This window comes from Lupinus angustifolius, chromosome LG07, assembly GCF_001865875.1.
Source record: "Lupinus angustifolius cultivar Tanjil chromosome LG07, LupAngTanjil_v1.0, whole genome shotgun sequence".
NCBI lineage: Eukaryota > Viridiplantae > Streptophyta > Magnoliopsida > Fabales > Fabaceae > Lupinus > Lupinus angustifolius.
In genome coordinates this window covers 19,711,823-19,724,240 of record NC_032015.1, presented here as the reverse complement: position 1 = coordinate 19,724,240, position 12,418 = coordinate 19,711,823, and the positions used below count along the sequence as shown (strand labels likewise).

Genomic DNA, 12,418 nt, shown 5'->3' with positions numbered 1-12,418 from the left:
AAGTACTTTCAAACCTGCCTCATGTGTTTGATCCTATACAATCAGTCCTAAGCTTGAATAAAAGATGAAGATTATGTTAGATAGTAGATAACTAACATAAAATTTTGGTAAACTTTGTGATATGAATAAAAGATAAAATATTTGAGAATCTAAAAAATATATTTATTAATTAAAATTAGTATGAAAATTAAGGAGTAGTCAGTTTGTTCTTATCCAAAATTTAATATTATTATTACCTTGATAGTATAAAATCATTTGTAGTAAAGAATAATGAATATTAATAATTCAGATTCTTATGGAACATAAGGTAACATAATTGCCTATTATTTATTTCTTGAAAAGAATGATAAGTGTATTATTATATTATGATAAGGGATCATGATAGTGTCCTCTCTTTCTTTCTCCATAAATAGATAAGGGACCATCTTCTCTCTCATTTCAATCTCATCAACTTGTTTCAGTAATAGTACTACTAGTAGTAGTAAGTAGTAACAGTTACTGTGCTGAAGTGAAAATAATAATAATGATGGAGAGAAGAAAAGTTAGATGTGAGGTGTTGTTAGCTTTGATGACCCTTTTTCATATATTATTGAGTTCAGGTTTTGTTTCAGCATCAGGACTCAACAAGAATCAACAAGTGGAGCAGTTTAGAAGAAATCTCCTTGCTAATGGACTTGCTACAACTCCTCCTATGGGGTATGCATCTTTATCTCATTATATAATCACTTCTATCATTTGCAATTTCTTCCTATCATTTTGATGCAACTTCTTAGAGAATCACTTATGCCAAAATCACTTGATGCAGGTGGAACAGTTGGAATCATTTTAACTGTCAAATTGATGAAAAAATCATCAGAGAAACAGGTACTTGGTCATCCATATATCTTCATATGTTATGTCACTTATTTACATGTTGTTAGCTATAATGAACTTAAACATGAGTGCTGTCTCAATGTAATTTTTGTACCTGTGTTTATAGCTGATGCACTTGTTTCTACCGGTCTTTCCAAGTTTGGATACACCTATGTCAATATAGGTACATCAAACACAACTAAACTTTCAAGTCTAGTATTCAATTGTTACTTTGCAAAATTTCATAAGCACATAATTAACTTTGATTTACAATTTTCCATTCCTGTAGATGATTGTTGGGCTGAACTAATTCGCGATGATAAGGTATCAATCAATTGGTTTTTATTATATGCTTGATGTGTTACTTCTAGTTATGGCATTGAATTAAACATTTTTGCTGCAAACTCTATATCACAGGGTAATCTAGTAGCAAAGAACTCAACATTTCCCTCTGGAATTAAAGCTCTTGCAGATTATGTTCACAGCAAAGGCCTTAAGCTTGGAATTTATTCAGATGCAGGGTAAATATATGAAAACACAACTACAAATTAGATTTCAACTCTTCCAAGCTAAGCTTTATGATTTTGCTTTTGTTTTTGTTTTGTAGGTATTTTACTTGTAGCAAAAAGATGCCTGGTTCACTGCATCATGAGTTTCAAGATGCTAGGACTTTTGCATCATGGGTATTAAACATTGTACTAATTATGAATTTTTTAGTATAAAGTATAAACATTGTGCTTACTACATTCACTACATTGCCTTATTTACAGGGTATTGATTATTTGAAGTATGATAACTGTAACAATGATGGATCAAAGCCCACTTCTAGGTAGATTGAAAGTAATTTGTACACTGCCTTCATCAACTTTTGTTTGGCCAAATGTGAATGGATTTTTCGATGTTACAATTTAATCTTCATATATTAATTTTAATACCATGGCCTTCATTATATGTAGATATCCTATTATGACCCGGGCTTTGATGAAGGCAGGTCGACCAATCTTCTTCTCACTTTGTGAATGGTAATTTTATTTGGTATTTATGAATGATGTTTGTTTTCACTCTAATGTTTATATGTGACAATGGTTTGCAATTTAGTCCTTGTAACCTCATGAAATTTGAGATTTGGTACTTTGTTCCACAGGGGAGACTTGCACCCAGCTTTATGGGGCGCTAAAGTGGGAAATAGTTGGAGAACTACTGGTGACATAAATGATTCATGGGAAAGGTGATCATTTTGATGAAGTAGACCAAAGCTGATTTTGTTTTTGGACTTGTAAGTTGTAGCTAATAAATGTATATGTTCCCTTTTTTATGCAGTATGATTTCAAGGGCTGACATGAATGAAGTTTATGCTGACCTTGCAAGACCTGGTGGTTGGAATGGTTAGGATTTCATTACCATAACTTCATTTGAAACTGAAACAAAAAAACAACAATTTCTGTTTGGATTTGGTTTAATCATGAGTGAAATCAACAGATCCTGACATGCTTGAGGTGGGAAATGGAGGGATGACTAAAGATGAATATGTTGTTCACTTCAGTTTATGGGCTATTTCTAAGGTTTTGTTCACAAATCACAAACAATGAATGTTTTTTATTCATTTATGAGAAAGCATTAGCACATTCCTTCTGTTTCCTATGCAAATTGCTGTTGCAGGCTCCTCTTCTTCTGGGCTGTGACATTCGAAATATGACGAAAGAGACTAAAGAGATTGTCACTAATAAGGAAGTTATCGCAGTTAACCAAGGTCATTCTATAATTTATTGTAGTTCAATGTAACATGAAATTTAATGATTATCACTGTTATGTTAATATCCTTTATCTTCCTATGCCAGATCCACTTGGTGTACAAGCTAAAAAAGTTAGGATGGAAGGTGATGTAGAGGTGAATTACTTTTGTTATATGCAACATATGTTCTTTTTTCTATGCTAGATCCACCAGAAATAGCCTCATCATGTGCGATACTAAAGCTGTGTATATTTACTCTCCCTGGATCCGACTAGGTCGTGCTTAGTAACTATATTATGCGGCAAAAATGATAATCATAACTCATAAGGATGCATTTTATGAACAGATTTGGGCAGGTCCTCTTTCAGGATACAGGGTAGCAGTTGTATTGCTTAATAGAGGGCCATTGAGAAATGCCATTACAGCAAGTTGGGATGACATTGACATTCCTCCAAAAAGTGTTGTTGAAGCCAGAGATCTTTGGGAGGTACTATTACTATACATCATTATTAATTAAATATTATTTTGTTTGGTATTAAATTCTGATAATGTAAGGTGGTAATGCATGCAGCACAAGACATTGAAGAGAAAATTCGTGGATAAATTGAGTGCAACAGTAGATCCACATGCATGTAAAATGTATGTGTTGAAGCCAATAGCTTGAGTTCTGGAACACATTATTAGGATTGCAGCTTTAGTTTTTTGACCAAATAATCTTTAACAAAACTTATTCATCTGTTTCTACATTTCTTTCCTTACATGTTTCACTTGGCTTATGTGGTAATGTTTTTTGTATTTTTCTCCTTTCCATATCAATGTTTTATATATTTATAAAAAAATTAATATAAATCAATGGTTTGTATTTAGAAATAATTTATCATTAAGGATTGTGACATAATTTGATTCATCATTATTTAATCCATTATTCATGCAACAAGCATGTGTGAGATTTAATAGTGATATTAAAAAAAGGAGGAAAGAAATGTAACAAATTTGCAACATCCACATCCAAGTTACTTGCCACTAGCACTAGCACTAGCAGAATCAAATCAAATATATTTTTATTAATGGTGTTTGTGATGATTTCTTCAGAAACCAAATAGTTAAGCATTTCAACAGAATGGAAAGAAGATGCTTGAAATTGTTGAATCATTTCATATATTAAAGAATGATTAAAGAAAACATCCTGAAATTGTTGAATCTTTATCTATTAGTCAAAGGACATCTTATATGAAGAAAGGGACTTAGTTTTATATAAAATATTATTAAGTTGATTGAAGATGAAAATAAGAATGTAGATAGAGTGGTGAGACTTGAGATTATTAGGACATCTTTTAGATCGATACAGCAAAACTTATCTGTCTTCCAATCATTTTATAAATTATTCATTTCATTATATTTTATAAACCCCTTTAACTAAGATTATTTAATTCATTATTTAATTCTCATAATCTTCATCCTTTTTTATTCAGAAAAGGCTTCAACACAACTAGACATTATTTCACTTTTTTTATCATAGAAATAATACCAAAAGATGCAGTAAATAAATAACGATACAGTACCACCCTTGATTTAATGTACTTTAACTACTTTACCTAATTAACAGTAAATACATCTTTATTAACTAACTTTATCTAATTATGCATGTGTTAATGAAATAGTACTACTAATGTCTAATGAAATGAAATAGGTACAATATTTGATGCAACTTCTTTATGTTTTCTCTCTCTACTCTTCCCAACTCCAATGTCCAATCACAACCCTTCATACCCGGAGATCTATCTTCTTTGACTCACTCAGCTACCCTTCTTCTTCATCATCATCTTTCTATAGCTTAAGGTGAAAAGCTTCCTTATTTTGACTCTTTTCTTGTTTTTGCAAATACCTCACTTTCCTTTTTTGATATGGGCACCATCAAAATCAGATCATTCCACCAACAAAGGGCTTGTTAAGCTATTATAATCTCAAACAGTAAACAAAAAAGGGGTCTTTGTTCTGACTTTTGAGTTTTCACTAGTGTGTGTTGTCTCATGAACAAAATCAGATCTTTTCACCAAATTTAGTAGCTTTCTTTGTTTGCTATTATAATCCCATACAATAACAACAAAAGGGTTTTTGTAAGGTTGAATGTTGAGTGTGTCATGAGGAGCAACAAAAACAACAACCTCAATTACTGTTTTTTTATTACATCGTTGTTATGTGTGTTCTTGTTATCTATTGAGGTTGTCGTAGCAGCAGATTTTAAGCCAACGGATAAAATCTTGCTGAGTTGTGGTGGTCCTCCATCTAGCACTGATGCTGATGGAAGGGATTGGAACACTGATATTGGTTCAAAGTTTGAATCATCCTCTGCCGCTGTAAAAAAATCAACAACTTCGCCGGCTGCCACTCAGGACCCTGCTGTCCCTGAGGTGCCATACATGACAGCCCGCGTGTTCTACTCACAGTTCACCTACTCGATTCCAGTGGCGTCTGGTTGGAAATTTCTCAGGCTGTACTTTTACCCGGCTTCATACGCTGGCCTCAATGCATCAAATGCTTTGTTTGGTGTCACGGTGCAGCAATCGTACACCCTCCTTAGGAACTTCAGCGTTGCACAGAATACGCTGGCATTGAATTATGCGTACATTGTGAAGGAGTATGTGATACATGTCGAAGGGGAAACATTGAATGTGACTTTTAGTCCATCTGCCAATGCATCGAATTCATATGCGTTTGTGAATGGGATTGAGGTGGTGTCTATGCCAGACATTTATACTTCTAGTGATGTTAGTACTTTGATTGTTGGTACAAATACTCCTTTTACTATTGATAACAGCACCACACTTGAGAATGTTTACAGGTTAAATGTTGGTGGGAATGATATCTCGCCATCTCATGATACCGGTCTTTTCAGGTCATGGTCAGATGATATGCCTTACATCTTTGGTGCTGCATTTGGAGTTACTGAGCCTGCTGATCCATCTGTGAAGATCGAGTACCCTCCGGGCACACCAAGTTATATAGCTCCGAATGATGTGTACACTACAGCCAGATCAATGGGCCCAAACCCCCAAATCAACTTGAATTACAACCTGACTTGGCTTTTCTGGATCGATTCAGGGTTTTCATATCTTGTGAGACTCCACTTTTGTGAGGGCTCGACGAATATAACCAGGATCAATCAGAGGGTGTTTGATATTTTCCTCAATAATCAAACTGCTGGGCCCGGTGGTGCTGATGTTATTGCTTGGGCAAAGGAATCAGGCCTTTCACATTCAAATGGAGTTCCGGTACACAAAGATTATGTTGTATTTGTTCCTAATGGAGAGCCACGGCAGGATTTATGGCTTGCATTGAATCCAGATCAAGCTTCGAAGCCACAGTACTATGATGCAATCTTAAATGGAGTGGAGATATTCAAGATTAATGATTCTACTGGTAGTCTTGCTGGGACAAATCCTATTCCTCCTCCTTTGCAGGAGAAAATTGACCCTTCATTGGCTCGGTCACATCCTCATGCTAAATCAAAGAGTCAGACAGGAGTGATTGCTGGAGGTATTGGTGGAGGAGTTGTTTTATTACTACTTGTTGTTGGACTATTTGTGTTTGCATGTCGCCGTAGGCATAGAAAGGAGTCTAGTGCAACTGAGGGTCCATCTGGCTGGCTTCCACTTTCTCTCTATGGCAATTCACACTCTGCAGGTTCTGCCAAGACAAACACAACAGGAAGTTATGCATCTTCACTCCCTTCAAACCTTTGCCGACACTTCTCATTTGCTGAAATCAAAGCTGCCACAAAAAACTTCGATGATGCTCTAATTCTCGGGGTGGGAGGATTCGGTAAGGTTTACAAAGGTGAAGTCGATGGTGGAACAACCAAAGTTGCAATTAAGCGTGGGAATCCACTATCTGACCAAGGGGTGCATGAGTTCCAAACTGAGATTGAAATGCTCTCAAAGCTTCGCCACCGTCATCTTGTTTCATTGATCGGCTACTGTGAAGAGAACACTGAGATGATTCTTGTTTATGATTACATGGCCTATGGAACACTCAGGGAGCATCTATACAAGACTCAGAAACCACCACTGCCGTGGAAACAAAGGCTTGAGATATGCATTGGGGCCGCTCGTGGTTTGCATTATCTACACACTGGTGCTAAACACACTATCATCCACCGTGACGTGAAGACAACAAACATTTTACTGGATGAGAAGTGGGTGGCTAAGGTTTCAGATTTCGGATTGTCCAAAACAGGTCCAACATTGGATAACACACATGTGAGTACTGTGGTGAAGGGTAGTTTTGGTTACTTGGATCCTGAATACTTCAGGAGGCAGCAACTTACTGACAAGTCTGATGTTTACTCATTCGGTGTGGTTCTGTTTGAGATATTGTGTGCTCGTCCAGCTTTGAATCCAACACTTGCTAAGGAGCAAGTGAGTCTAGCCGAGTGGGCACCACATTGTTATAAAAAGGGTATTCTTGATCAAATCATGGATCCTTATCTGAAAGGCAAGATAGTGCCAGAGTGCTTTAAGAAATTCGCTGAGACCGCAATGAAGTGTGTGTCTGACCAAGGAATAGAGAGGCCTTCAATGGGTGATGTGTTGTGGAACCTTGAGTTTGCATTGCAGCTTCAAGAAAGTGCTGAGGAGAGTGACAAGGATTTTGGTGGGAAAATGATGGTGAATGAAGAGGAGCCATTGTTTAGTAGTGATGATTGTAAAGGGAAGAAGGACACTGATGCAAGTAATGTGAGTGATTCTAGAAGCAGTGGTATGAGTATGAGCATTGGTGGTAGAAGCTTGGCAAGTGAAGACTCTGATGGATTAACACCTAGTGCTGTCTTTTCTCAGATCATGAATCCAAAAGGCCGTTAATTTCATTTACTAATTATATTTTTACTTGTACCAAATTTGGTTGTGTAATCTATTTTCACTTGTTAATTACTGAATCAGAGTATATTTGTATGCTACAATGTTATTCATTTTTCTAGTATTATTATTCCTTTGTCTTTATCTTTCTGATTTATTACAATCATGTAAGTTGCAATTTGTTAGTATGCTACATGAAGAATGAAGAGCATACATGTTGTAATGAGTTTACTATGTGTCTATTGTGCCCACAAATAGTCAATGAAGTATGTGTCCTAGATCATGTTGATGACTCATGTTGTTTATAAACGTGTATTTTCTTATGTTTGAAAATAATAGCATGGCAACTTTCCTAAATTCAACCATAAATTATGGAAATAATGTCTATAAAATCATAATATGATATAGTAAGGTGGAAGGAATATAAAATATAATATTGAATACATGAAGATAACGTGTGAAAGAGTTAGAGAGAAGTAGTTTGTTGGTTGACTTAATGAGTATAAGAAAAATGGCAACAATAGAATAAAGATCTTTAGCTTGAATAACAAAGCACAAATTTGTTTGTTTATAATTTCAAAACAAGCTTGTTTGACTACTACAGCCACAACAACCAACCAAGCATTGGAAACTTATATTTACATCAAAATTAAATAAAATTGAAAGACACTCTCATTCACTGTAAAACATGCAAAAGATCCAAGATCAAATAAGTTATGACTTGTGAAAGAAGAAAGCCCTGAAGTAGCTATTGATTATCATGCTGAGGAATTAAATCGTTAACCGAAGCAAGCTTCTTCTGCAGCTCAGGCTTGTTGGCTCCTACAAGTTTATCAATTTCTTTTCCATCTTTAAGAAAGAAGAATGTTGGTGTGGCTTTTATGTCCCATGAAGTACTGAAGTCCTGCCAACATAAAACAAAACATGTTGGATAGTGTATGAAACAATAACTTACATTTATATATAAGGGGAATGTTAGTTAAACTAATATCTTATACTAAAGTTCAATTACAAAATAATAGTATGAAACAATAACTTGAATGCTTACTGCTAGTTCATCCACATCAACTAACAAGAACATAAAAGATGTGTATTTCTCAGATAACTCGCTATACAGTGGCGCAATCATCTTGCATGGACCACACCATGTTGCAGTGAAATTTGCAACCACCTGTTGAAAATGGACCATTAGTATTGCATACATAGAAAAATAAATCATACATTCATATAAAGTATATGGAAAGTCTGCAAGCAATTAAATTGTTATATGGAATCCACAAGTTCAAACATTAGATGACTTGTTCTTGACCTTAAATTATAGTTTGCACTAAGGTAATGTTTGGTAGCTGACATGATTTAATGGGATGCATGGATAACTTTCATTCCTATGTTTGGTTGATATAAAACATTCATAGGAATGTGATTGATTTTCCAAAAATACCCTTCCCTGGAAACAGCCACTCAACTTGTGTGGGGTAAAGCTTCGTAAATCTACCCTCCATAGACCCCACTAGGTGGAAAACTCATGCACTGGGCTACCCTTTGCTACAAAACTCGTTTCACATTCAAAAATTGATTTTACCATTGGGATCGAAACTTCAATTGCCATAGTATTTTCAGGTTCCTGGAAATATCATTTACCTGAACATTTTTTTCCAACCTTATACCAAATGTGGGTAAGTCATCCTCAAAAGTGAGATGCCTAGAAATGTAACACATTTTTTGTACCAAACATTACCTAAGATATTATTTCAATACCTAGTTGGAAACAAATTCTACACTACTACTAGAGTGGCAAGAGTAAAATCACGGCAAAGGGGACTAAATTGTCCTTTCCAAGGTTCAAGATTAAATCACAGGACATTGGTATGACATACATCAATATTGGGAATATCAAGTTATATCCTTAGGATGTGTTTGATGCAAGGATGACACTTGGCAATTTAAGTTCACTCGACAAAAAGTATGACTTATGAATTGTCCCATGACGAGGAAAAAGCAAACGAGGGACAGATAACTGTGTTTTGAGTTGTCCTTCATTTTTTAGCAAATCAAGCACACTGTTGGTCTTACTATGAATATGGTAAATCTAGAATGAAATCAATGAGATATCCTGATTCTGAACCATGCTTCCAAAGAAAATCTTACAACTCAATGCAATCACCAAACTTGAATGAGATAGTCAGAATCAAATAAGATGGAAAACTTACAATTTTCCCATCCCTCTTTGCTTCTTCAGACTTTTGATCCCAGGCTTCTTTCGTGGTAATAAGTTTCACATTACCAGCAGCAAACTCCACATGATAGTCAGAATCACTATCCTTAGATTGAGACTACATGCATTAGAAACATGAAACTTCTCTGTCAGTTGAATCAAAACATATGAATAAGAGGGCATTTGAAAGATAACCCTATAAGAATTGTTTATTTCAATAAAATTATCCAAGAAGCTTATGACCTTCACATAAACTCTTTTTAGCTTATTTCAACAAGTTCTTTTTAGTTCATTTTAATAAGCTTGTTAGAGAAACTTCTAAAAATAAGCTCTTATTTCAAAGAAGCATACTGAATTAGCGCTCCATTAAGTTGTTTACAAAAAACACACCCCTAAAGAACCAAGTGAAGAGAAAAACAAAAAAACATTCTCTCTAACAGGATCTTTATATTATCCTCACCTCATAAACTAACGACGAAAAAACACACAACCACAAACCTGAATAATCTCATCGAGTATCTAATTATGCTCACCTTATTCAAGCAGTTCCCCATTGAATTGTTTGAAAGTCACAAACTTGTAAAGTATAGGCCTGAAAGCAGAAAGAAAGACAATTAATCTCAGCAAAACAAAATTCTTTTAGTACACCAGAATAAAATAAACAAGTACATAAAACAATAGCTTAGTTAATGCAAACATGCAATACTTGATTAACGGGCTAATGAGCCTTCAAATTACACCAAGACCACACAAGGAAAGTAAAATATAATCAACATAAGAAAACATACACTTCCATAAATGTTCACTTTGATAAATAGTCGTATTTCTGATAATGAAATCATAAACAAATATGGTGTTGCCACCCACAAGGCAAAAATAGTTTGCTACAAATGCAAAAATCACACATGGTTTAATACATTAATTCTCAAATTTGCATCCACTCCCTACCAAAAGTGCCATAAGTTCCCAAAATGCAAAAAGCAAAAAGCAAACTAAGTTGGTCATAAAAATTCTCTGGCTGTTGAGAAGACAAAAGGAAATAGTGTTGTTCATAAGTAGTAGTTTCTGGAATCAGCTTGTGCGTGTAATTAGAGAATTTCTACATCTGGAATATAAAGTTGTCAACTTTCAACCAAATAAAATAAATCCATGATAACAAATTTAGAAAGAAAAAAAAAATGAATTGAAGGGAAAAAGGAAATATTGGTGAATTAGAAAAGGAAGAAAAATGAACTCTTTAAGTCAATTACCTCCAAAATAGGATTCTGAGAGCTTAATTAGTTCAACAAGAGAGAAGAATAGAACACCCAAGTTTCAGAATTGAGCAGAAATCAGAGAGAATTGTGAAACCTCTGAGAAGATAACAAATTTGATTTTTTGTCTGTTTATTTTAATTTGAAGTTAGTGGGGTATTTAAGTTTAAAGAAAAAGATTGAAGATTTGAAAGAAGTAGAGAGAAAGAAAGAGAAAAAGAAAGGCACCAGGTTTTGAATTCAGACAAGAACAACCTTTGTTTTGGTTCATACTTATAAAGTAACACAATGACAACTATATAACCTTAATAAGACTAGTGACAACGAAATTACCAAATGGACCATGTGTTTCTTCTTTATTTTACAACTCAAATTAGTACACTACACCAAAATATAATAGGGACATATTTGCCATTTTCATTTTTTCATTTTTTTTTAGTGAAATATGTTGGATGTGTTTTTGACCAATTGGATTATTTATTTTATTGTTTAAGAAGGAGTTGATTGGGTAGTGTGAGGTGTTAGTTAATTAATTGATTAAAGACAACTAATTAGTTGTTAAGATAGCACTAATACTAAGCAACACCTCTCTCTCTCTCACCATTCCCATGTTTTTTTTATTTATGTATCAATTTTCAAGTAAGTTACTAGTCTTTTGACCAACATCATGATCAATTAACTTTAACTCTAAAAGAAAATAAGGTTAAACTTACTTTACTAACCGATCACCAAGATGTTAGTTTAGTTGTGTAAGATCTCATTGGATTCACAAAAAGACCAAAGATTTAAGAGTTTAATTTCTGAAAATGATATTTTTACAATTTTGCTTTTAATTTATATGATTAGTTAAATAGTTGATATACTTATTTGGTTCTCCGGCAATCTAAGTCAGTATGTAAAAGATAGGTAGAATATCATAGAATAATAAGTAAGAGATTGAGTGAGAGAGTAACTAAGTAAGTGGATAATGTAAGTGTAAGTAAGTAGAGTTCCTTAAGGGGGAGAACTCTTATTTATAGTAGAGAAGTGAGAAGAATATTCTTGTAGATGTTCTCAGTCTAGCCGACCGAATGGTCTGTTGGATCTATCCTAGTCACGCGAAGGTTGTTTTCCCATGTCCGGTGATTTTGGTAGATACGTATTATGTGAATAGTTCACTTATGCTCATATTAGTATGTGTGGTTATGTCATTGGTTCATTCTGTATGTTGTTGTGGGGTATAGTGAGATGTAGGTAGCGTGCAACATGTAGTAGATGTCTACACTATGCAGACGATTTAGCAATAGAATGTCATAGGTGATCATTACCTTGTCTTATCGTCTATCCGTTCATAGGTGTGTCTCTTTAGGGTTGTGCGATTACCCGGTTAAAACATAAGATATTTGGGTCCGGCTTGCAATATCCGACTTGCATTGTCGGCTTACACTATCAGGCTATGACATGTACTTTAAAATCAAGATAGAACAATTGATACACAGTCTAATGTCAATAAGATGGTAATAGTGGTGTT

At 34.5% G+C, this 12,418-nt stretch overlaps 3 protein-coding genes across 3 annotated transcripts; 2 read left to right on the top strand and 1 right to left on the bottom strand.

Moving 5' to 3' along the window:
• On the top strand, positions 396–3,491 carry LOC109352690 (alpha-galactosidase 1-like). Its single transcript, XM_019594856.1, has 15 exons — positions 396–696; positions 806–864; positions 980–1,036; positions 1,142–1,176; positions 1,270–1,373; positions 1,460–1,535; positions 1,623–1,681; positions 1,809–1,874; positions 1,997–2,080; positions 2,173–2,237; positions 2,332–2,414; positions 2,512–2,602; positions 2,691–2,740; positions 2,931–3,071; positions 3,156–3,491. Exons 1-15 carry the CDS (start codon positions 524–526, stop codon positions 3,246–3,248), a joined length of 1,236 nt encoding a protein of 411 aa, XP_019450401.1. The 5' UTR covers positions 396–523; the 3' UTR covers positions 3,249–3,491.
• LOC109352683 (receptor-like protein kinase FERONIA) lies at positions 4,640–7,583 on the top strand. The gene has a single exon (XM_019594849.1). It carries the CDS (start codon positions 4,726–4,728, stop codon positions 7,444–7,446), a length of 2,721 nt encoding a protein of 906 aa, XP_019450394.1. The 5' UTR covers positions 4,640–4,725; the 3' UTR covers positions 7,447–7,583.
• Positions 8,059–11,095, bottom strand: LOC109352694 (thioredoxin H9-like). Its single transcript, XM_019594863.1, has 5 exons — positions 10,906–11,095; positions 10,189–10,247; positions 9,651–9,773; positions 8,489–8,611; positions 8,059–8,344 (listed from the first exon to the last, which is right to left on the bottom strand). The coding sequence occupies exons 2-5, from the start codon at positions 10,207–10,209 to the stop codon at positions 8,189–8,191; spliced, it is 423 nt and encodes a 140-aa protein (XP_019450408.1). The 5' UTR covers positions 10,210–10,247; positions 10,906–11,095; the 3' UTR covers positions 8,059–8,188.

Bases quoted from the DNA above. Each gene is read 5' to 3' on its own strand.
- LOC109352694 (XM_019594863.1), bottom strand. From the start codon at position 10,209: ATGGGGAACTGCTTGAATAAG. The intron at 9,774-10,188 runs GTGAGCATAATT...TAATGCATGTAG, and splicing joins TGGGGAACTGCTTGAATAAG to TCTCAATCTAAGGATAGTGA. The intron at 8,345-8,488 runs GTAAGCATTCAA...TTATGTTGGCAG, and splicing joins TTGATGTGGATGAACTAGCA to GACTTCAGTACTTCATGGGA.
- LOC109352683 (XM_019594849.1), top strand. From the start codon at position 4,726: ATGAGGAGCAACAAAAACAACAACCTCAATTACTGTTTTTTTATTACA.
- LOC109352690 (XM_019594856.1), top strand. From the start codon at position 524: ATGATGGAGAGAAGAAAAGTTAGATGTGAGGTGTTGTTAGCTTTGATG. The intron at 865-979 runs GTACTTGGTCAT...CTGTGTTTATAG, and splicing joins AAAAATCATCAGAGAAACAG to CTGATGCACTTGTTTCTACC. The intron at 3,072-3,155 runs GTACTATTACTA...TAATGCATGCAG, and splicing joins AAGCCAGAGATCTTTGGGAG to CACAAGACATTGAAGAGAAA.